The sequence below is a fragment of the Puntigrus tetrazona genome, chromosome 21 (genome assembly GCF_018831695.1).
Source record: "Puntigrus tetrazona isolate hp1 chromosome 21, ASM1883169v1, whole genome shotgun sequence".
Classification (NCBI taxonomy): Eukaryota; Metazoa; Chordata; class Actinopteri; order Cypriniformes; family Cyprinidae; genus Puntigrus; species Puntigrus tetrazona.
In genome coordinates, this window is record NC_056719.1 from 13,937,758 (window position 1) to 13,963,127 (window position 25,370).

General features: G+C 38.4%; 2 protein-coding genes across 3 annotated transcripts; one reads left to right on the plus strand and one right to left on the minus strand.

The window, feature by feature from the left end:
- Window positions 1-764: 764 nt before the first annotated feature.
- Window positions 765-6,909, plus strand: sept4a (septin 4a). Of its 2 annotated transcripts, XM_043221324.1 has the most exons (13): window positions 765-1,053; window positions 1,205-1,212; window positions 2,453-2,767; window positions 2,884-2,980; window positions 3,063-3,149; window positions 3,907-4,030; window positions 4,113-4,247; window positions 4,498-4,615; window positions 4,707-4,808; window positions 4,885-4,981; window positions 5,969-6,131; window positions 6,254-6,353; window positions 6,606-6,909. In XM_043221324.1, exons 1-13 carry the CDS (start codon window positions 996-998, stop codon window positions 6,663-6,665), a joined length of 1,464 nt encoding a protein of 487 aa, XP_043077259.1. In that variant the 5' UTR covers window positions 765-995; the 3' UTR covers window positions 6,666-6,909. The 2 variants fall into 2 exon arrangements, with proteins under 2 accessions (XP_043077259.1, XP_043077260.1); XM_043221325.1 differs by lacking the exon at window positions 1,205-1,212.
- On the minus strand, window positions 6,906-23,915 carry mntb (MAX network transcriptional repressor b). The gene is made up of 6 exons (XM_043221323.1): window positions 23,652-23,915; window positions 18,913-19,591; window positions 16,837-16,878; window positions 16,003-16,114; window positions 10,624-10,816; window positions 6,906-9,620 (listed from the first exon to the last, which is right to left on the minus strand). Exons 1-6 carry the CDS (start codon window positions 23,722-23,724, stop codon window positions 8,944-8,946), a joined length of 1,776 nt encoding a protein of 591 aa, XP_043077258.1. The 5' UTR covers window positions 23,725-23,915; the 3' UTR covers window positions 6,906-8,943.
- Window positions 23,916-25,370: the final 1,455 nt, after the last annotated feature.

Genomic DNA, 25,370 nt, shown 5'->3' on the forward strand with positions numbered 1-25,370 from the left:
AAAAAAAAAAATATATATATATATATATATATATATATATATATATATATATATATATGATTATTGTCAACATGAGATGTTTGGAATTATATTTGATTTTACTGTTTACATAATCAGAACAAAGCAATTTTACTTGTCACATGTCATGGGCTGCTGCAGTAATTTGCTGGTCAGGATCTCTGTCAATCATCAAGCTGGATAATTTCAGGCCATCATTAATTTAAGAGCGACTGGTGGTTCCTCCAGTGGTCTTCTCAGTATTAAATAACAATATTAATGGATACTCACAATATTGAAAATAAGCTTGCTATGCTCTAAATACAAAACAAAAACAAAACAAAACACTGGGTTAAAAACCACCCATTTTGGGTCATTTTTAACCCAAGCGCTGGATGAATATAGGACAGAACACATGGGATTATATATGTATAAGTAAATTAATATAAAAAGTAAACAAAAATGTCTTGCAAAAAGCACTTATCTAGTCAGAGGTCGAAAGGACAGCTACTTAAGCAGCACTCCATCTGTACAAGTGCTTATTTTCTTGTTAAATATTAAATTTCACTTTTCATGATTATAGCGCTTAGTTCACAGTTAAATGTTTGTTTTTTTTTATTTCACTTAGTCTTTTAGATGTTTTTCATTTGTGTTCATATTTTAAACATAGTATTTTATCGACACCAAGACACTAACCAACGCATATTTAGGCTGGCGTTGGCACCCAGTCGACCAATCCGGAGCTTGTTTATAAGCGCGACGCAACTCAAACGCTCCCGGACACCGCGAGTGAACGCGACGCACAGCTCTCACTGATTGCGCTGAGCCGTCGTCAGGCTGGACACTAGCCGCGTTAGTTCTGCCTGCTTTCATCCGTTGTAAGGGTCAGGGAAGTTGCGTTCATTTTAGTGCGCAGAATAACTACACATATAAACACAGAGGAAGAGATATTTAGTGAAAAAAAACTAAATCATTGGATGTGAACTTCGTCTGGAGACATGGAGCACCTGTCGTCGACCACCAACCGCTTCGTGAATGCGATGTACAGGCAGCGCGGTAAGTTTTTTTTGTTTTTGTTTTTTCAGATAGACAATACATTTTTAAATGACGGATTTGCATATAGGCAGTTAACCCAGCTGACTAACTCTATATTAATTTTTGAAACTTTAATGTTTTTTCTCTGTTTAAACGTTTCCATTGGCACCAGATCCCGAGGTATGGATGCATAATATTTCTCATTTAAGATAGAAATGTAGTAAAAGTTGTTTCGGAACAATCAAACTGTGCCAGCAGTCACGACCCCCACTTCTCCAGCATCTTACTGGAGATCAGAGCATTAGTGTGAGGTATTAATGTGTCTGGACTAATGAGCAGTGACAGGCTGAATGCAGGTCACGTTGTTTGCATTAGACGCTGGGCGACTTCCTGTAGTGAATCTATTCGTGTCGTTCAAAACTGTTGAGTTCCTTCTTCTGTTCTGTTCTTTTTTTCTTTTTCTTTTTTGGCTATGCCCTGTTGTGTTTTTGTTTTGATAACGAATGTAATTCAGAAAAAAAATGTTTTGTTGAAGGGATAATTTGATCATAAACGAGATGAACAGCCTCAGTCCCCATTCACTTTAATAGACAATAAAAATGTGTTTGTGTTTTATAAAATGGCCTGGGGTAACGTGAAAGTGAATTGAGTTAAGTCATGATAAATTAAAACTGTATATGACTGAACACCATTTATGATTTTCTGGCTACTCTTAAAATAATTCCAAAACATTTCTATATAGCTAATAATAGTAAATGGAGATGAATGAAACAATTTCAATTACTAAGAGATTTCAGTTTCATGAACTTGAACTTGACATGAAAAAGAATATTCTGAATTCTCATAAAAGTCAATTAGTTTGAAATAATTTGCGTAACTTAATATTTCCCTCTAACCAGTTAATTATTTTGAGACTTAAGTTTTTCAGAATAAAAGTTTTTATAAAGGTTTTTTAAATATAATGTGTACATTTATTATGCATATAAATATACACACAAACAGTATATATTTGGAAAACATTTACATTCTTATATTTTATATTATATATAAATGTATTTAACATATAAGCATAACATATATTTTCATAAAAATATACATGCATGTGTTATATATATATATATAATAAATATAGGCTGCACAATACACATACATATGTTATGTAAACAAAAACTTTTAATATTGGATGTTTGACAGCATTAAAAAAGATTAAATTAAAAAGTAAAGATCTGTAGCTTAATTCTGTTACTTTGCAACTGTACATTTTTAGGTGATTATTTATATATATATATATATATATATATATATATATATATATATATATATATATATATGTATGTATGTATATGTGTGTGTGTGTGTGTGTGTATACATATAGTTTTGTTATTTTTATTTTTAACCAATTTGTGTCCCATATATGCAGTTGTCTAGTTTATCTATAGAAGACTGTGAGGATGCTGAATTAGCCTATACAATGAGAGACCTGCCCCCTAGAGCCGGTCACACCTTCCCTGGATGTGAGATGCCCGTGATGGACAGAGAGCCGGATGGCAGCACCTACCCTCATACACCAGGGACACCCACCTTCACCCGACCAATGAACAGAGGTTTCCTGGGCTCTGAGTCGGAGTTGCCCCGCCGCGGACCGCTCAGCTCCATGAGCTCTCTGGATTCTCCCCTGAGCCCCTCTCGCCCGAAAAGTCCCTGGGGCAGATTTGACCCCTATGACTCTGCTGAGGTAATGCCAGTCCTGTGTATGATGCATATTGTTGACTCAGCCTATTTGATTGGTTGCGCAGGACCTGATTTTGAAAATACTTATTTTGAAATCACATCACCATCTGAGACTTTTAGGATCAAGACAAGGAGTACGTTGGCTTTGCAACGCTGCCTAACCAAGTGCACAGAAAATCTGTGAAAAAGGGGTTCGCTTTTACTCTCATGGTGGCAGGTGAGTTCATCAGATGCTGTATGTCACAGATAGCACAATGTAAAAAATTATATTTGGTAAAAATTTCTTTTGATCTTTCCAGGGGAGTCGGGTTTAGGGAAATCTACGCTAGTCAACAGCCTCTTCCTTACAGACCTTTACAAAGACAGGAAGATGATGAATGCTGAAGGTAAAAAAATTTTTTCAGCTAGTTTTTAATGCGACAAATTTAAATACTAAAATAAACCTAAAATAAATAAACTACAAAATTGTGTAGAAATATTTAAAAAATACCTACAATTAAAATAAAAGTATACAAATAAAAACATACAAATAAAAATTGTATTCATAATATTACAAAAAACTGCAATAGCATTTTAATAATATTATTATTTAACATTGGTAAGAGCAATATTCATCTATAAAACAACCTTTGTATTGATACACATACGCATTATATAGTTTAGTCAGTGACATAACATTGACATAAATCTCGTGATATAAATACACCCTGAAGCATATTTTTAGTATCTGGATTAAAATGTATAACATAAAATTAGTTTTGATAAAATACAAAAAGTCTTTGTTGATTAAATAATGTCATGTGGTGAAACCAATATGGAGGAACTGAAAAGGTCTGTAAGTCTTTTTAAAAAGATAATTTGACTTAAAGATAAGGTTGTCTTAACTATAATAATATTTGGTAATTAATCAATTCATGATATTTGTTAAAACATTTGATTTATATATATATATATAAAGATATGAACCTATTCAAGGTGTAAGGAAAAACCGTTATTATTATTAATTGATGGTTACACCTCACAACTAACTTTTCATAAAAATGGTATACATTTTCAAAACCACATGAAACCAACATTATTCAAATATTACATTTCTAATAACCCGGTACACTTTTTTTTTTTACTTAATTTGACCTATTGCAGAGCGGATCTCACAGACAGTGGAAATCACGAAACACACTGTGGCTATAGAGGAGAAAGGAGTCAAACTAAAACTCACCATTGTGGATACACCAGGATTCGGGGACGCTGTCAACAACACAGAGAGGTGGAACTGTTGGAGCTTGCTAATACAAATACATCTACTCATTTTCAGTTCTGTAACCTCAATTTTACATTCATTTTAATAGCTGGAGGGCAGTCGTGGACTACATTGACCAGCAGTTTGAGCAATACTTTCGTGACGAAAGTGGCCTCAACCGTAAAAACATTCAGGACAACCGTGTGCACTGCTGCCTCTACTTCATCTCACCTTATGGTCACGGGTAACACTGATAACTAGCATTTTGAATTTTTAGGTTATCACCAACCACTGAAGAAATAGTTACTATTAAGTCAGTCCAAGAGTCATGTTCTATATTGAATTTCGGTTGCTTTATTTTGAAATATTGGCATCAGCTTGTTGTAAAACCCATATTAATCAAACGCTATTTAAGATTGAATCAGTTTAATGGTAATATAAATCTACCGGTTTAACGTTAATTATGGGAGTGACTCTCTTTATCCTCTTCTCAGTCTCAGACCGATGGATGTGGAGTTCATGAAGATGCTACATGAGAAGGTTAACATAGTGCCAGTGCTGGCTAAAGCAGATAGTCTCACTCCATTAGAAGTCAGAAAAATGAAAATGAAGGTGTGTATGCAATGTATAAAAGAGTAATATATATATGGAGGAAATTATATATATGTGATCAAAGTGATCATAGGTTTGTTTTTTTCTCTAGATTCGTGAGGAGATTGAGAGATTCAACATCAATATCTACCAGTTCCCTGAATGTGATTCAGATGAAGATGAGGAGTTCAAACTACAGCACCAGGAACTGAAGGTGTCCTGCCCTGCTTTATATTAACATAACCATAAACTTACCATAACACAGATTAAACTGACCTACTTTGTTACAGGACAGCATTCCCTTTGCAGTAATTGGCAGTAATGTCCAAGTCGAAAGCCAAGGCAGGCGCTTCAGAGGCCGTCAGTACCCCTGGGGCGTGGTGGAAGGTAATTTAAGACAATTATAGACTATTATGACTATTATGTGGTATTGTACATAATCTTTTATTTGTACACAGACATTAAGTGTAATGTACATGCAAAAACAGCAACAATCTGTACTGTATGCTGGATTTTCTGCATACATTACACTCATGTTTTTTTATTTGCAACAAATATTATTATTGGATATATAGAGAGAGAGTTTCATAATTGTTTTCAAAGCTTTGCAACAAGCAGTTACTTGGCAAATTAAAGCTTTCGAAAGCACACACTGGTGACGCCTGCTGGTTAAATCTGTCAACGTGCATAAAACTGCTTTTATAAACCCACTGAAAATGATTTATTGAAAGCAAAGCAAATGAACTTACCATCTATTAAATTACCGTTAAATATTAACTGACTTCATGTGCTATTTCATCCACTTTTGTATTAGCTTTTCAATAAATTACTTTGCTAAACAGTCCAATAAGTGATTATTGACTGTATTATTCCTTTTATTTATTCAAATGCCGCTTAAAAATGTCTACAAATTCATAAAAACTGATCTCAAATCAGGTCAAATTAGATGGTATATCACTATGAGGCAATCTTATTGATCTTGTACAATTCATGGTTTCACAGAGCTTACCTCTAACAGTGAATCCCCAAATGTCAAAAAATCTTAGTTGTAATCAAAATGTAACTATATTATTGCCCAGCCCATGTATTATGTATACTCATACAGAGTGATATATATACATAAATACTGTCAAATTATTCAATTCGATTAATCGTATACAACAAAAAAAGTATATTCGCGTAATTTATGTATACATAAATACACACATATACAGTATATATATTGAGAATAGCTGCATGTATTTACATAATTTATCATTTAAATATACTTTTTATATATGAAAACCTATTTTTCTGGAATATATACATGTGTTTTTATATATAAATAATATACACAGCACTATTTAAATAAATGAATCCACTCGACTCTTGCAGTGGAGAACCCTGCTCACTCAGACTTCCTGAAGCTGAGGAACATGCTGGTGCGCACGCACATGCAGGACCTGAAGGACGTGACACGAGAAACCCATTACGAGAACTACCGCGCTCAGTGCATCCAGAACATGACCCGCATGGTGGTCAGGGAAAGGAAACGCAGGTCAGAGGATAACCCACGCCATCAGACGATCACATCAGACTATATTCCGCAGTGCAAATTAATAGCGTCATTGTTTTATCACTGAGCTTCCTGTGTGGTTTGTTACCGTTTATTTCATCCAGTCTGTGTAACCGGCTAAGAGACAGCGCCTCAGACCTTCCTGTGCCTCTGATGCCTGTGGACAGCGAGACTGAGCGCCTTATTTGGGAGAAAGATGAAGAGGTAATAGCCTGCGGTTTTGCTTTTTTATCTAGATTCATTTTAATTAGGTCCATAGTGTCTTCATTCTCTTCAGAATGGATTCAGTGCATGTTTGGAATGAATACTAACTTTCACTTAATGTTTTTAAACGGTAGTATGGCGTGAATGGTCTGACTAATTTTATTGCGATAATGTGGTATGCGATATATTAAGATTAGCATATTTCAACAAAGCCAATGTTTAAGTTGTTTTTTTGTTTTTTTTTTTCTTCAGTTGCGCCACATGCAGGAAGTTCTGGAAAGGATCCAGGAACAGATGCATCACGGACATTAAGATATTAAGACAAATCAATTAATTAAAATGTGTTTATGGCTTGAGATGTTAAAGGTGTAAGCTGCAGGACTGAATATTAACTGTAAAATGTGTGCATCTTGTGAATGTAGGTGTTTGAAGGAATGTGTCCTGAATTAGCTGCCTGAAAAGGTATGAATACATCTACATAAATACTTGAAATATTTTAGATGGAATGTAAATACGACTGCTGTGATGCACGAGAAATAAGAACAATACAACTTGACTTGTAAATGTCATAAGATTTATTATGAATCATCAATATGTTTTTTGTAGTAATCTAGCATATTTTAATAAGTTTTATTACTATTTTAGTTAAACATGGTGGACAATTCGATCTTAATGCAGCCCAAAATGTACAGGCGATATATAACTTAAACTTTCTCCATAGGGAAAATGCACAGTTTTTCATATATTCATATATAATATCAATGTAGAATGAGGTCTAACGGTCCCGCCCACATCATACAGTATGATACATGGTCCCAAAAAAAAAAATGAAATAAGGGGAGGGATTAACATTTAAACAAACAAACAAAAACTGCAATCTACATGCAAAACCAGGCATCAGTATAGTCCTAAAATACATACACATATATGTGAATGCGTGCATATACCTCACATATATACATACATCCATACACATATATTTAAAAAAAAAAAGAAAAGAAATAAAACAGAAAAAACAAAACACACTAAAAAAAAAAAAAAAAAGGTTCACAAAGGTTAGGCTATTTTTTGTTTGTATTTTTAACTGAGTGTGAAGCACAGAGTGTATTATTTCATCTTCACATCCCCAAAAAAAGAAAAAGAAGTCAAAGAAAATCCAAACCTTAATTTTTGGGGGGGTTGCAGCAGGAAGAGGATGTTAAGAGCAGGAATCACAGTGTTCCGTTTGAAAGTGACAGTATAAAGCAACAACGTGGTGTACCTAACCATCGACAGCAAACCATTAAGTTTACATAGGGAAACAGTCAGATGGCTAACTTTGTGCAGGTTCAACCAAGCGAGTGCATCGAGAATGGCAGGCCGACTTTAAGAGAAGCACTGCTATTGGCAAAGGGGCTTTTCGTCCTGATGTCAATGAAACAGAAAACAGCATGTTTTAACCTCCTAAAATGCTTATTAACAAGCGCCTACTTCACGACAATTTACACAATCACGCGTAGTAATGAAAAAATGGCTGTGCGCCGATGAAAGTTGAATGGACACACAACAGCACCGATTTACACTGGACAAGCGCGCGCCTTTTAGACGCCACCTATGAACGTGCGCGCGACGTGACGCAGGAGATCTGTTTACGTTAACGTATTTTCTAAGACTTCATTTTTCATCGTGTTGCTACAAGCAAAAACAACATTGGTAACTGCTGATTTGAAGATACGGGAATGCCCGACTATCACACGCCGTAAGTAACGTTTTAATCATTTCAAACGTTAATCAAGTATTACTGTATTATTAAGTTAAATATCTGAGCACTTGCCGTAAGCTATAAATGCTTTAATGTACTTTCAAAAACACGTCTTTTTCAATTGTCGAATCGTATACTAGTTTAGTTTTCTTGCAACCCGTTCGGAACTTTAAGACTTTGATAGCCAACAGATGTCTGTGATTAGGTCAGGTCACGGCAGTCAAATGCGCTTGCGCTTCGTATTCAGCAACGTTGTTGTTTCATTGCGTAGGCAGCAGGTGGCGCCACTGGGCTTGAATTGGGGCTTAGGCACTTACATTTGCTCGCAAGTACAAAGACACTTTGAGAAACCTGATCTGAGTCTGAATGTACCTGTTTTTTTTTAGTCAAAAGCCCCGTTTGAAGAGTTTCGAAAGCCCCTAAAATATAGTTACACGGTAAACGTTTTTCTGCATGCTTTTAGTACTGCACTTGATATTGATTAAAGTGGAGTTTTTTTTGGTGAACGAATGTAAAGCGTGAGATAATTTGCATACAGAAAAAGGACAAGAGGGAAAGAGAAGAAAGAACTGATTTGTTTTAGCACTCTCACATTACTAAAGACTGACCAATGTCTTCGAATTGAAAGCAAGTGCATTACATGAATTTCATTCCAACGCTGCATGGCAAAAGACACGCAAGCCCCTTCTAAAAGCAAGAGGACACACTCTGATCCTGACAAGGTCCCGGCGTGTTGGAGCGACAGTAGTGATTTTCTGAACGTGATCGAGTCGTCCTTTTAGCGATTAGCTCCTCGCCTTTAGTCTCTCGTTTTCACTTTCTGTCTTTCTGTGCAGACTCTCTTTTCTCTCAGGCCAGCTTTAGCGTGCTGACAGGAAAAGGAGGAACAGTTACCATAGTCACCGGATTGAGCACCGTTTGGCCCACTAGCCCGGTGTGATGGTGAGCGACCACGGCCGTTGGTTTTCCCACCACGGTGGCCTGCTGGCCTGTGACAGGTGTGCCGTTAACTTGGGCGTGGGTGTGCGGGTGGTGTGCCAACGTGTGCGTGATGTGCCCCACCATCGCCGACTGCGAGACGGCCACCGACTGTGGGTAAATGGCGGGGAGGTGGGCCACGGGATGCACGGTGATGTGTCCGATAGGCTGGCCGCCACTAGAGGGCGCAATGTGCGCCAGATGTTTGGGCCCAGCTGGGATGACGTGGTTGACAGCTTGGATGACGGAGGCATGGGATACGGAGGCATGGGTGATGACTGTTGGCTGAGGAGGGGAAACCACGTGGGAAGGGGGCGCGGGGGCGATGGCTTGAGGGGTGACCACTGTGGGCTGGGGTTGATTGGGTGGAGCCGAGGGCGGTGTGGAGGGTTTGTGTTGTATGGAGATATGCGTAGGGAGAATGGCGGGCGGAGGCATGGCAGCGCGAGGCTCTGACGGCGCCGGTGCAGACGGTTTGGCCGCCGAAGACGATGGCGGGGAGGAGAGGATGTCATCGTCTACGTCTTGGTCGAAGTTGTCTTCACCCTCTGTTAAAAGCAGAAATGATTTGTGGTAATTAGAATTAGCCCCGATACACATAACACTTAATCATATCACGGGGGAACAATTATGCAATATTGGGAAAAAAAGGGAAGAGATCGGGAAGGAAAATGGCCTAAAGAAAAAAATGTAGTGTAAGAAACCTCAATATAGGGGGAACCATAAATAATATTAATTTTAATATCTGACCTAAGGTTTAAAAAAGCTACTAACTATTAAATCAGTTAAAAAAGTGTATTGAAACTTTAACAAAAATTTAATTTTACAATTTAAAATTCTGTCTTTTTTTAGTAAATTTTTAAAGCTTATTTGCTGCTTAAAAACATTTCTTAATATGAATAGACGCTGCATAATATTTTTTTGCAAAGAGGTTTCACGTATATAAGTGTGTTTTGTGAGTGTGTGTGTGTGTGTTGTTTTTTTTTTTGGTTGACGGACAAAAATAGTTGTATAATGACGTGGGTATGACAGATATTACAATTTGAAAGTGATTTATGAGGACACTGCCTATTTAGACGTAATTCAAAAAGCTTGAATAAAGCAAACAATACTAAATGGTGTTTTCTGAAAATCTAGAAAATGCAGAAAGTTTCCTGTAAGGAGTAGATTTAGGTGTAGGGCAATAGAAAATATGATTTGTACAGTATAAAAACCATTATGCCTATGGAGAGTCCCCTATAAACCACAAAAACCAACTAGTGTGTGTGTGTGTGTGTGTTGGTAATTGTGGTTTATGGGTACACAAATTAGTTTAATGACATGGCCGACAGAGGTATTACAATTTGAAGGTGGATTATGAGGACACTGCCAATGTCTTCACAATTCAAAAGGCTTAAAAAAAAAACTAAATGGTGTTTTTTTGAAAATCTAAAAATACGAAGTGTCCTGTAAGGGTTAGGTTTAGTTGTAGGCTATGTGTGTAGGACAACAGCATATACAGTATAAAAACCTTTACGCCTATGCCAACGTTTGTGTGTGTGTGTGTTGTACCTGATGCTGTTGATGTGGAGGCCTGATCATCTTCCGGCTGGACAGTTTGTCGAAGTATCCTGTCGATCTCCATGATGTCTAAACACTGGCTCAATTCATTCTTCAGCTCTGCGAGTCTTTGCTGAGTGGCGATCTTCTCCCGCGCCAAGCGCTCCATCTCGTGCTCGTACTCCTTTTCTTTCCTCTTCAAAGTCTGTGAGAAACACGATACGTTGGTCTTTGATTCATCTGCACTTTAACGCGCGCATGAAGCATTCACTGCGCGAACACACTTTCAATCACGCATGTTCTGGTTTCGCTGTGACACGTTTCTCAATCTGCAAACGAATGTGTTTTATCTCAGTATTTCAACTATCACTATCAGCTGGACAGATGTGCAGTGACCGGTGGGTGCATTTTCCTCTCCACTTCTTGTGAAGTGATGAATCAACGTTCCCTCATTCCTTTATTCCCCATTTGCACTTCCCTTTGAAATGAACATTTTCACCGTCTTCACCCTGTCAAGTCTACTTTGCAGCAGAATGGAACACACCTCAGGAGTCAAAATAACCCCAAAGCGAGCATACAGAGATTACTGAGTGCACCTTTTAAAAAAAGCAACAGTTTGAAGTCATAAGGGAAGAGAAGAAAGATGTGGCGGTAACACTGGCGAATGGTCTGACCCACTTTTTGTGTTAGTCAGCGAGCCACGAGACGTCGAACCAGGCTAATGGGACCAAACTGTTTAGACATTTAAACCCTTGAAAAGGAACAGGTATGCCTGTTCGCATTCAAAAAAATCGGGAGTAAGAGAGAGGCTGGCTGTTTGAGAGCGGAACAGCTCTGTGACAGAATGGTTAACATATGTGCTCATACGGTTTTAGGAAACAAACCGTCCATGGAGCAAAGCAGTTTACACACCCCACCCGTCTGTCAAAGCCTCGCGCACGTGACGGCTCTGACACACTCGCATCAGTCGGTTTCCTTCTCGGTCCCTCCCTCACCTATGCTCTTGCCAAAGAAACTGTGTGACAACACGGCTGTTTTGGCTCCTAATTAGCGGGAGTCCTGTAGAGTCAGAGGACCGCGGTATACGCGATAACAGCATGTTTCTGAGTGCTGAGGAATTGAAAGCAGCGAGCGTACGCAAAGATAGAGTGATGTGCAGAGATGGAGGGTGCCTTTTGTGATGTCTGGGATTATATAACACACTGATACAGTATTAAGGGAATATAAATGCGACTGGTGCAGTAGGTTGAGAGCACAGGCTGAGAGAGAGAGAGTCTGTCCTAGTGAAGCCTGATCCAGGATTAGTCAGATTGGACTGTCTGGCCCTAAACCCCCTTCACACAGCAGGTCAACACACACCGAGCAATACAACCAACACCTTCTGTTTTCTACAGACAGCATATAACCAGCGCTATTAAAATGTATCATATTAAGTCGTTAAACATTTAGCAAAAAAAAAGATTGTATTAGGATGCAGCTGAAAAGTTATTTTGCCACTGAAATAAAATTACACAAATTATTGCATTGCACTAAATATAGGGATGCAGAGATACTAAAATTCCATCTGATATTGATAAGCCATATAAACATATATGCAGTTTTCACCCAAGGTATAAGATGCAATAGACAAAATCAAAATCAAACAGATTTTTTTTTACAGTACAGTAATGGTGCAAAGACGGCAAGAAACAGCAGCTGATTAGCATTTAAACAGACAAGAACAAAAATAAGCCTGTCCACTTAAAATAGACATTTTAAAAATATATATACTAAATTTTGAACTGAAACTGCACAAACATGCATATGCCTTTATTATATATAATGTATTTTTTTTGCTCGATTTAATGCAACCTTGCTGAACAAGTATTAATTTCTTTAAATATCCAACACCCACTGATAACGATTAATAAAAAAGTACAATTGGTAATGTTGGCCGATATACTGCAAAACATACTAACAGTCTCAAAAACTGCATTTTGGACTGTTGTAATTGTTAAAAGTTGTAATTGTTAACTGTAACACCATGTCAAAGATTCATTAGGAGGACAAACAATTCAACTTAATACTGCTAGAAGAGATGCTTTAAAAGCTAAATGCACTTGATATAATTTTAAAACAAGTCAAGATGATACATCAGAATGACAACAAGACTGTGCCATAGTTCTTAGGAATGCAGCCAGTGATAAAGCAGTCAACTATAATAGTGAAACATCAACCCCACCTGTTGGCTCAAATCCTAACGCGTGTATAAACCCTGTGCTGACTGACCTCAGGACAGTTTTGTAACCGCTCCATCTTTTGTGTTTAAAGAAACTGACTAGACATCCCTACAGACTAGATATCAGGTCCCACTGGATATCACCACGGCAACAGCTGGAACCCGCCACGGTCTCCTTGGCAACAGAGCAGGGAAGGAGCAACGTGGTGATGAGGAGAAGGTGTAAGAGAGAGGCAAGGGCTAATGTGATTGGCTCACATCGACCTCTAGTGTTTTCCAGTCCGATGGCTCTCGCACTCCCTCCCCCGTTTCATGTCTTCATGCCCCTCTACCTTTGTGATTAAAACACTCCTCACCTGCTCCCAGCATCCCTGTGCTTTCACATTGACTTTTATGAAAAAGTAACACTGCATTCGAACATCCAAACAATGAAATAATGCTGCAATAATATTTATTTATAATATATTCGTCTTTTAAACATCCAACATTTTTTTATTACCTAATTTACTGTGCATCAGTGGCGACTTTTTTTGACTGTCTTGTCAATAGATAATGCACATATTTTTGTTTTTGAAAAGTTTGTAGTCATGTCAAAATTATTTTTTTTTATAATCTTTTGTTGTGCTTTAAAGGTGACATAAATTTCTCCATGTTTAAGTGCTATAACTGGGTATCTGTAAATTACACTGCTGCCACACAGATCTGATTTAAAAAAGCAATTTCCTTCCCTGCTGTTTACCTTTACAGACAAAAGCAACTGTTTTTGTAACTCAAGTTTTAACAAACTTCTGTGCATTTGACCGTTTAAGCACAATAAGGCAAAAGAAGTTAAGTTTAGTAATCACGTACCTCAGAGAACCATGTATCAGAAGGTTAAAACTGATATGGTTTGAAACAGATGATTTCAGTGCGACAGACATAAATCCAAACAGATAACTATGAGGGAGAGCAGCTCATTTGCATTTAAAGAGTCATGCGTGAAAACAGTGCTTGCTCAAAATAGACGTTTTCAAAATGACAAATGATCTGTAGGGTATTTTGAGCTGACATCTGGGATAGATCTTGCAAAAACAAATAGGTCTACTTTAAAGGAGTACACTTATTTTGAGATGTTGACAAGCATATTAAAGCACATACGAAATACTTAATTTGATTTAATTTGATGATAAAATTATAACTATATGTAGATATGACTGTTGAAATGGCATTAAAGTACACTGTAGTTTACCTCAAATGCTGACTTTAACTTTATCCATATTTCACTTATGAAATTCAGTATGCATGTAGTATAACTTTAACTATGATATATTTTCTTACCATAATATACACTTAAATACATTCTTATAAAGTATATTACTTTTATAATAAGTACTCTTAGTATAGTATGCAACATGTTATATTTTGTTAGTCTGTTTATATGTATAAAAGCAGTATATTAGCCACCAAAAGAAAAAATATATATTATTAGATCACTAGAGTAAACACTAAAATAAGCAATAAAATATCAGCATTGGACCATTATAATCCAACAGATGATGCTGGTACATCACAGCAGCTGAGAACTGATCATGTAACTCATATTATCCTGTATGAAAATTCATCACTGCTGTCCTTGTTATATTGCTCCACAACCAGTGGGCGTAAAACAAGCCCACCATGCCTGGAAAAACCACAGACAGCATTCGACTGCATCTAGAACGAATCTATAAAGACACTCAATCTCCAGACAGAGGGACCCCCGCTGCTCACTGACCACCACCTCTCTGCTTGCCGCGGTCTCCCTGGTTACGGCGATTCGCGGCACTACGGCCCAGAAAAGAAAGCAGAAACGCGACTCGAACAATGTAGCGTAACCTACTTTCACACAAGCATGCCATACAGCACGCATCGTGTACTGCAACAGTGCATTGTTTGATTTAAACAGCTTCGGTCGGCGTGTGTGTCTGGCGCGCGCACGCCGAGAGAGGGAGAGGGAGAGACAGAGAGAGAGAGAGAGGGAGGGGAGGACTAGCACAGAACAGCGGTTGACGTCACCGGGCTCGCGCTCGCCATGTGCTCATGCCTCACGTGGACGAGGGAAGCAGACTCAAAGCCGACGCGGGAGGGGGAACGAGAAAGAGAGAGAGAGAGCGAGAGAGAGAGCGCGAGCTCCAGAAGCGCGCTCTCAGAAGAGAGTAGCGTGCGAGCGGGCGGCCCACATTCCCTCGCTTCTGTTTATCGTGTCTTTATAACAATCGCCGGCTTCAGTTTTATAGCTTTTGAGATCATAACTCAAAGATATGTCTTTCATAAACAGGTCACCTTTCCGCCCACACTATTATACTAATTGTTGCGGCTGCAGTCTGCAAATTAAACGATCGACCGTGACCTTGGCGCTTTTATGCCAGGCGACGTCAGCGATAATGTTCCGGTCCGGGTATACTCATATGCACTTCAACAGCTTAAACTTGCCACTGACCACCAAATACATCCTAAATGTGCTTAATGTGTTCGTATGCGTAAATGAACATTTTCAGCTGGCAAAGAAAAAAAAGTGATGGAAAAAAAGAAGTATGCTTCTTATTGGTAAGAATAGAACGGGTGATGAGGGTAAGGAAAAGATATAATGAGAGCATACGGAGAAGAATTCGACCCAGGATGTTTTGGCAGATGCGTATGACACAATTCTGCCAGTAGAGTATGTGTGGAGAAGTGTATGATGTGGGTGGGAGGGTGAGAACGAGAGAATAAGGAAAAAGCGGACTGCAAATCCCCATCTTGTGACCTATTCCCAAAACATGTCTGTTTTTATTACCTTATTCCTATAAAATATGCTTTAGGAATCAACTATATTAGATTTTATTTTAGGAATTGGCATCCAACTATTAGAGGTCAGAGGAAAACCTTCCCAATCTAAACTCCATCCTTACATTCAAACATTAACTTTTACAGGCAGACGTAACAGTACACATCAGTTATCCTACAAATGGAACAAAGACGGATGTGTGTTTCCAGGTGATCACATAAAAACATGTCTAGGTCAAACATTTACCCTCAAACATTTAAGTTAACATTTAGTGTTCTTTATGGCCCTGCTAAATATATTGATTCTATTATTAAAATATCATTTATTTTCAATTGGACGCATGCAAAGCCTTTTATAAAACTCCTATCCAATCCCATCGTTGATTTACCTGGATGTAGCGGAGCGCACTCCTCAGGACACTCAAATTGGAAGTCTTCTTTTCATCCACATTAGGAACGTTCCTCTTAAGGGTCTCGAAGCATTCTTTCAGATGTGCTCGCCTGTGACAGAAAAAAAAAGCACTGATCATTCCGTTTCTTTTTGTTTTGTGCAAAGGAAGTGAGAGTTTTAACAGATGTTTAGGCAAAGTGTTTTGGTGATGGAAGTAACAGCGATGAAGGCAATTGCTGCGTGATATAATATTTGTTACTTTGGTTACTTGTAGGGCAAAGGTCTTCAAGCCAGTAAAAACAAATAGTGCGCTAATTGCAAAGCGACAAGGGTTAATGTGTCTGTGATCAGTCCAGTTACCACACAACTTACATTAAGGCCACTCAATAGCCATGTTCCCATCCAAAGATTTGAATTATACTTATTGAGCAAAACTGAAATACTGCAAAAACATCCATCCAACTAGTCAAAGAGAACAAAAACATCACTTCCTGGTAAACACGAAAACACAATTGATGCATGACCATAACAACATATAGTTGCTGTGTGAAAAAGATCGTTTAACTTATTCCGTCTCATAGAGCATATTAGTTTTTTTCATGAGCATGGAGGAGTTTGCTCATTTTTTTAAATCTGATAAAAAAAAGTTTACCCTACACAAACGTTTTTGATGCACATTTTTAGAATTTATTCGGAACTTGGCGTTTCTATTCAATGTTTTTTTTATGTGATGTTCCAAAATGTGCATAAAAATTGGTGGATGGAAACACAGCTAATGACTTTTGTACGTCACAGTGAATAACAACACAAATGTAAACAGAACTTAACCCACCTGTTCTTTTCTAGCTTGTTGTGAACTTCTCGCGTTCCAGCCCTGCAGGAAAAATATTGAATGTGTTTTTTAGGTCACATGTAAACTTTAACAATACAAACAATTACGTTTGATTTCATGTTCATGTACGTCTGTTGCATGTGTGAAATAAATTCTGTCATCACTCATGTTATTTCAAACATTTATGGTAACTTTTAGGGAACGCAAAAGGACAGATTTTCATACTACTCCTACACAAAGAATGACATCAAGCACTGAAAAAAACAAGATATTAAGTACTGTAATAAGTGGTCCGTATGAGTCTTCTGAAGCCAAATGCTAGCTTCATGAGAACAGCAGACCAAAACTTGGCATGATTTGGGGGAAAAAATGTTATGCAAAAAAAAAAAAAAAAAAAAATCTAATTTTTCCTGTGCTTGTGCTGAACAAATCATCCAAAAATGTTAACATTACTTTTATTATTATTATTATTATTATTATATATTATTATTAGTACTATCACTACTACAAACTAAAATATTAAATATCAGTATTTGAAATTAAAAGTCTTTTTTTAGAAATCCTTTTTTCAAAATTTATTTTTTAATGCAAATTTCAAGCAATATTATTCAAACTGCATTTGCATTGTTTTGATTGAGTAATAATAAGTTTAATTTTGTTCAAGTTCATTGAAAGTATATTATGTTGCACGTTACATATTAAAAGTTTGCTTTATAGCAAAAACAGATCCTCAACTCCACTTTCCATGTTTTTTCATGCTGCATTTGCATGGTTCTGTGAAAACATTTCAGCGCTTTTTGTTTCTTTTACGCCCTCAAAAAGATATCGCAGGTTCAATTTAGTTAAAATAATCAGTACTCTATCACTTTTAGTCAGCTTTGATAAAACTCTCATCTAGCTATTTTTAAAAATGAAAGTAGCCTTGTTGTCACCTGACTTCAAGAGCATACTGATTTGTCAGCATCTGCAGTAAAACGTGAACTCATGATGACTTTAAAGTGGACAAAACATGTTTATGGTTTAGACTGCACTGTGTTGAATATTTCACGTCAATCAGCTTTTTTTTTTTAAAAAGAGTTGTTTATTTTGCAAATGAACTCTTCATATATTTTTAATTAAATCACACCTAACCATATTGTGATTTAATTTTTTTTCCAGTTACATGTACAGTTCATTCTCAATGCCTTTACCTACAATGAAAGAGTAAAAAAAAATGAACTGAAATGTTCCCAGAATCAGAAACATAGTAGGACATTGTTAAAATATTCCATGTGACGTCAGTACTTTAACCGTAATCTTACAAAGCTGCAAGAATACTTTTTTGTGCACAAAGAAAACAAAAATAATGTCTTTATTCAACAATTCTTCTCCTTCAGATCATACCTTTTGCCGTTATCGAGAGTACCTCTGCATGTAAATATTAATGTGAGTGATGATGCTGAAACAGAACACGCACTGAGCCTTGTTTATGTTGCGGTATGGATGATGGCAAAGGATGGGACAAAGTGGATGAGAATTGTTGAATAAAGTAATTCTTTGTGCACAAAAAGTATTCGAGCAGCTTTACAAAATTACGGTTAAGTCGCATAATTTAGCTGAAGTCTACGTTTCTGAGCACGGGCGCATTTCAGTTCCATTGCTGCCTATTCAGGGTCAGAGAGCTCTTCTGTTTCATCAAAAATGTCTTCATCTGTGTTTTGAAGATGAGAGAAGGCCTTACATGCATAGGACAACACAAAAGTAATTAAAGACAAAATTTTTATTTTTTAAGGTCCTCAAACCTCATTTGCATTGATGGAAACGAGCAGCGTGAATGTTCTCCACATAAAATATAGTATAACAGAAACCACCAATTTAGTTTGCAAGCTACGAACAAACAGCATAACATGAGTGCCAGCGTTATTTCTCCTCATGGGTCAGGCACAGGACAGCAGCCCACTTTTTAAAAATTGCAAAATCTCATAACAAAATAGCCAACCCAGATCTGTTCAGTTACGATTACAGATGTGTGTCACGCAGTTTAACCTCCTATGCTTAAAAAAATGTTTTCTTGTATGAAAAAAAAACACAGCTCACCCTCCGGGTCTCCTTTTCCCATCCAGGCCGCGTGGCTCTTCCACAGCGGCTCCGTTAGGCCTGGGTGCTTGTCCCGGTTGACCCTGGGCCGGAGTGGGCTGAGGCTGGGGCAGTGCTGGCTGGGGCAAGAGGGTGTGTTGCTGTGGTGAAGGCTGGGCTGTGATGATAGGGGCTGGATACGTTTGCAAAATGGTCTGCGTCTGTTGCGGCTGCTGCTGCTGCGGTTGCTGCTTGGGACTGTTATTCGACAGAGGCAAGCTGTTCGCTTCTGCTTTTACGTGTGCGATCAAGTGACGGTGCTGTTGCTGCTGCTGCTGCGGAGGGGAGTGGGCGTCTTGGCCATTGGGGCTGAAGAGGGGTGCTGCTGGTGGGGACAGGGCTGTGGTCAAGGGTGTGACCACTGGCATAGGGGAGGCTGTGTGAAGGGACGGAGCAGTCTGAATGGGAGGGACAGCAGGGTTGGCAGGGACCACCGGGATAGGAATGACAGCTATGGGAACAGGTGGTGGGAGGGGAGGGGGCGGGACCGGAGGGTGGTGCTGGTGGTGGCGGTGTGGCTCGAGCCGCATGTCGTCGGCCCAGGTCACATGGTTAACTTGGACAGACTGTATAACGGGGGCGGAGAGCTTCTGTTCAGCCTCACGGGACAGCAAGGCCTTCTCTCGCCGCTCCTCCTCCTCTGTAGAAAGAAAAAAAAACATTAAAAAATTAGAGTTATGCACAAAGACAGACGGAATGAAGGCTACAACTTGGAAATGCTACTTGAGAATAATACACTATGAATATATCAGTTTGGGATGCTGTGTGAAAACGTTGGACGAAAACATGTGTAAGAAAAACTACTGGATACACATTTACAGAATGCACACCCAGATGCACATTAATTAAGGACTGATTAAGTCACTCCTTATTGGTTGCTATAACCCTTAGTACTGTCTGAAGAATGTGCAAACACAAATACTCTGACGTTCTACACAGCAATTTTTTTTGTGACATAAAAAAAAAACCTAGCATCAGTTTTCATTTGTATTTTGCAATTTCCTTAGAAGTGACCATTTTGTTCTCTCGAACACGCTGCTTGATGTGCAGATAGTTTTGAAGTATTTGTTACATGAATTAAATTCGCAGCTTGAATGGAAACTTACTACTCTCACTGGAGATAATCAGAAAGAAACGCTGCTTGAACCGCAGTTTTCGTGGCTTTCTGATTTCTTGCATAAATTAATGGAAACACGGTAATGTTCTTCTCATCTCTAACTGAAGGCCATAGTTAAAGAAATATGGAAATGCTACTCTATTCACTTTTTTTTTTTTCTAATCTCTCACATAAATTCACAGCAGAATCAAAAGCAAAATCCAAGATATGGTGTAACTTTTTTTTGAACAAAATCATGCCAAAAGTAAATTTGTCTGTAGTCATCAGGAGTTTGAAACAGCTTGAGGCTATAAATTCACTTTATATAGTTATAGTGATCATTGGCCAACTTTAATGTCTTCAAAATATCAAAAAGTCCAAGAATCTCCAACACCCATCCAAATAAATAAAAAACTTTTTCTAATTTTAGCGATTTAGGTAAATATCTGAAATACTTCTTCACAAAATTTCTGAGATTAATTCTGCAACAAAACTTTATCATGTCAAAATTCAACACTCAATTGAACACACAAGTTCAGGCCATTAAAAAAATAATAATAATAAAAAAAAACATTACTTTTGTTCTTAAGATTGTAATAGATTGGTTATCTTTCGTCAGCATTGCCTGTCAAAATATAATACAACCGAATAATGTATTTCAACAAGTGATTCATTTTTCCTTCTTAGACTAAAATATATGAAACTTACATTCATATAGTTGCCTGATACATTAATTATCTAACTATAATGGCATTGCTCTCTGCTTGTACAAGAACATAAAAACATTGTGAAAGAAGTAACTATAACCATAGCTAACGAATACCTGCGACAATACTACAGATCAATACCAATTTACAGATCAGTCATGGAACTAATTAGTGCTTTTCTAGGCTCTGACTAAGAAGTGCTCTTGGCTGTGAAATGTAAATTAATAATGAGAAGCTCCAAACTAACGGAGTAATTTAATACATCAAGACAGTGTATGAAATTCAGAAAAACAGAGCTCAAAGCTCTAGTTTTAATTTTAAAGAAGAAAAGCCAGCGCAGGGAGCAGTAAATCATGACTGGTTATCTACATTAGGGTGTGAGCTAACCGTCCTGCGTGGTCTGTCTCTTTAAGAGAGAAGCCCCAGTAAGAGTCTTGCCTTGTCTCCAGCTCTACGCTGACGTCACGCAGCAGTCTGCACGAAAAGCCAAGAGCTGGCGTGGGGAATCTGAGGCCGGGCCGTACCATCTGCAGGATAAACTGCCCCCGCCATCCGACCATTTCCATGACTGATGGACGGATCTATTGTTTAGACCGTCGATCCTTATTCAGTTGCTTCTGAGTTGTGACTTCAGATCGATGTTTGAATTTTAATACAAAAGGGGGTGGGGGGTTCTGGCTGCTGTCCAAAGCGTCTTTGAGCCAAAACTGTCATTTGCGCCGCAAGACATTCCTGTGCAGGAGAAACTGCATCTTTCGAATGCGAGCATGCCGCAGACAAAGAGGTGACCTGAAGCAAAGCGTTTCTATACGGTTCGAAACCACGACATGCGGGAATCCTCCTGCATCAGCGGGAAGAATAATATTGACCGTGAAACATTCTCAGAAGCACAGAACGCTGGGATCAATTTTTTGATCAGCGTATTACTCCATTATATATATAACAGGAGACGACAAGTACGTAACAAAATGCCATTTCTCTTGACATTTACATGCAAATGGAATCACAAACACTATTGTGCCATTGTTCAAATATTATACAGCCAGGCTAATAAGCTCTAAACAACTCATGAGAGTGTGCGCTTCATAAACTAGCATGTAAAGCCCTCGAGATGTCACTCGTATACTACGGTGGTCCGTAGGCTATAAGCAATTATGGCACTGCGTAAATGGGACAAAGGAACCTTCTAATGAAGTTTCCTCATGTCTAGCATACAGCAAAAATTCCATTCCATTTTCACGGGCTAATGTGGAAATCACGACTCACTAGAGAAGAACAGCACGAACGATTTTAAAAGGCTTTGTTTGTATAAAACGCGCTCGCGTAAAAAGCAATGGCAATAATTCATTTTGAGCAATAAAATCAAATGCAAACATGACATTTCATTTAACAACCAGCTTATCGAACTAACCTATTTATGGCTTAAGATAAACAAGTGTGCCGGCTGGTATAAGGCTCTTGTATAATTCCCGCTCGGGAAACATAACAGAACAAATAATTAGGTCTGAACAATTAGTTAAGAACCTTTCGCATCTTCATTAACGCTCAATACATTTATTGTCTCTCACGGACGCAAAGCACAAACAACGAACGAAAGCTTAACCAGGTTTGACAGTATAAAAAGCAAAAGGAAATTCTCCCTGCTTATGCAAATAAATGCATTTTAAAATAAAGGTGGGGTGTAGTTCTCGCTTTTTACGTAAAACGTCTCTTTCAATACAGCACATTTGAGCTTACGTGCGATTTTATAGATCTAGTACAAGGTCAAATTGTGTACATGTATGCAAAGTTTGCACGTTTGAATAGAGCTTATAAAAAGAAACTCCTTTGCAAAATTGCTAAAAAAAATTCACTTATTGTTGCACAGCCGTTTTATCTGTATTCCCCAAATTTAAACAGCCTGCAAGAGAGTAAATCAGCCTGTCAAGCTTTTACTTGGAGATGCATGAAAAATGCACATTATATAACTTCTGCATTGAGGGAGGGTGGCGTTGCCCTATTTTTTCCCCAGTTGTGACCTGGGAGAGAAGGAGGGGGCCGGGGGGTTGGTGTCTGGCGCGCACGTGGCTGAAGAGGGCGGACTTTCAGCACGCGGTATTTGCTGTGGGTGTGGCTTTACTGACACGTCACCTCGAGAATGAAACAAAAGGCCCCCCGCTCTGTTTAAAGCGAAAAAATAAATCGCCTGTAAAATCTCACAGCGTATGCTTTATGGACTTTCGGCGTATCGAAGGTGCGAAAACTACCTAAAAAGTTGTGATGGGAAAAGCACACAGTGTCTTGGAAGTCCTGAGTGAGATAACCACTCAGCAATGTCATTATGTAGGAAAAAAAAACCCTTTGGTCTATTGCCACCGCCCAACGGATAAGAAACACGACGTTCGCTACTTTCACCTAACCCGTTAATAAATAAACGGTGGGTAAAAAGAGTTGTTATAATTTTTAGTATTCTACCCAGCCAATATAAGTGCATAAACGTGTAACTTTATGTGTCTGACTAAAATACGACGCGCCATGTACTAGGATCTGTCGGGGTAAATGTATCCACCCACCGCAGCGCTATTGAGCGAGTATAGTAGCACACTAAATATAGCATGGATTTAACCCGGAAACCGAGTAAGCGAAATATGCCCTAGTCACGAAGACTGCACCCTAAAAACAGTGCAAACCATTGAACATTGCTACTGAGACAAAGAGCTCTTTTTACCGCAATGCTTGAAAGAAAAAGCTGATTCACAGTTGTTGTTTTTCGTTTTTAAATAAAATAAAGCTCTAGCTATTTATCTTGAAGTGTGCCGGCATGAAAATGCAATTTTCCGGGTAAAACCCCTGTTAGTTCATACACATCTAATTTATCCCGTAGATCTATGCAATCACCCAGTTCCCCCCCGCCTTACCACGTGTAATCTGTTGTTGCTGGGCTTGCCACTCCAAATACCTGGCCGCTTCCAATAGAGTATCGATACTCATTTTGAACACCGATACAATACGTTCCCGTTAAAATGTATGCAAACCCCGGTACAGATATATGTGGTGGGTTAAATCACAGTATAATCCACTGGCTTCCAAAGACAGTCCTAAGACATCCAGGGCGCTCCCGAAATTCATCAGAAACACATTACTTCACTGGCAACAAGATGGCGATTGGAGTAACAGAAAACACAACAAGTCGAAAGGCATACCGTGCAAGGTCCGCCCTCGTCAGTGCTACTCCTCCCTCATACTACCAGTGATTAAAAAGTAGGGCAGAACACGCTGTCACGCCAAGCGACGGGATCGGGAATCCGACCGAGCGTAATCTCATAAACGAGATCGAAATGTTTATATAAACCACCCAGACTCGACGGTGACGGTTGTACGACACGATAGAAGCTGGTCAAAATGGTTTCAGGTAGCTTACTGGGAAATAAAAAGAGAAACTAGCGCGAAACGTCTGCTGAATCCACGTTCCGGGTTTTCGCGGTAGCCCTACCCCGCAGTACATTAGCACATGATTAAAACATGTCGATGAGAGGGAACCAATGGGCGTGGAGAACAACAAGGCATGGTGTCTGTCCACATGGGCAGCCGCTAAAGGCTGAGCGCGGCTCATTTGCATGGCGAGACCGTGTATGGCAAGCCGATTTACATGTATTCAATTTACCTATGTTTGTTGCGAGGACCGGTTTAATTGCTATGAAGTAAAACTAGCATTTAAAATTTCACCATTAACTATACTCCTTCACTAGCGGTCACTTTATCATTGTTGGCTATGCCCACTATACTCTCATTCACTATTTCCTACATTAGTTCACTAATTCAGTTCACTTGAAGGAGTGAATGCAAACGAGTGAATTCAGACACTGAGTTCACCGGAAGGACTGCTGCTTTGGCATAGATTGCTTGCCGCTTCATGGAAATGATGTATGAACTGTAATTAATTAATGATTAACAAATTAATAATCAATGTTCAATGAATTTGTACCTGTGTTATATTGTATTAAGCCATCTTCTGGCAAAACGCGGAAATTCATTCAGCGTGCATGCATACACTGCATTATGGGAATTCTCTACCCTTTTGTGGGATTAAATGAGTGCACTCGAGAACTTCCACTATGGTTTCGGACACCACTTAAAATGGCTGTTTGTATAGGGGGTGATTTCGGATACAGCCAGTGACTTTTTTGGGGGTGAGAGCACGAGGGGGTGGAGCTATCAAGTGATAATTTTTTAACCTAATTAATTGCATAAAGTTGGTAATCAAATTAACCTAATTAATAACGTCATCATTAGTTGATCGACACATGATGTTACAGGTAATTTAAAATGATCATTGTTTTAAATTAGAATATCATTGAATAACTAAAAGTGCCTCTAGGTGGCAAATCACCATCTCAAGAAATCCATTCAGTCTTTTATTCAAGTGATTTATCCAAATGGCTGATTTAGTCTGAAACGAAGCAAGTGACTACCTTTATAAACGGTTCACTGAATCATTGACTCATTCAATTAGTTTAAATATGTGGATTCATTCAGTAATGAAACACAGCTGTGTGTTGATCACAACAGTTCTCCAATATAATTATCTTTAAAAGTAAACATTTTTATGTAAACCTATTATTTCTTATTACCAGCCA

Bases quoted from the DNA above. Each gene is read 5' to 3' on its own strand.
- sept4a (XM_043221324.1), top strand. From the start codon at position 996: ATGGAGCACCTGTCGTCGACCACCAACCGCTTCGTGAATGCGATGTAC. The intron at 4,248-4,497 runs GTAACACTGATA...TCCTCTTCTCAG, and splicing joins ATCTCACCTTATGGTCACGG to TCTCAGACCGATGGATGTGG. The intron at 4,982-5,968 runs GTAATTTAAGAC...CGACTCTTGCAG, and splicing joins CCCCTGGGGCGTGGTGGAAG to TGGAGAACCCTGCTCACTCA.
- mntb (XM_043221323.1), bottom strand. From the start codon at position 23,724: ATGAGTATCGATACTCTATTGGAAGCGGCCAGGTATTTGGAGTGGCAA. The intron at 19,592-23,651 runs GTAAGGCGGGGG...TTCTTTCTACAG, and splicing joins GCAACAACAGATTACACGTG to AGGAGGAGGAGCGGCGAGAG. The intron at 16,879-18,912 runs GTGAGCTGTGTT...TTTTTCCTGCAG, and splicing joins GGGAAAAGGAGACCCGGAGG to GGCTGGAACGCGAGAAGTTC.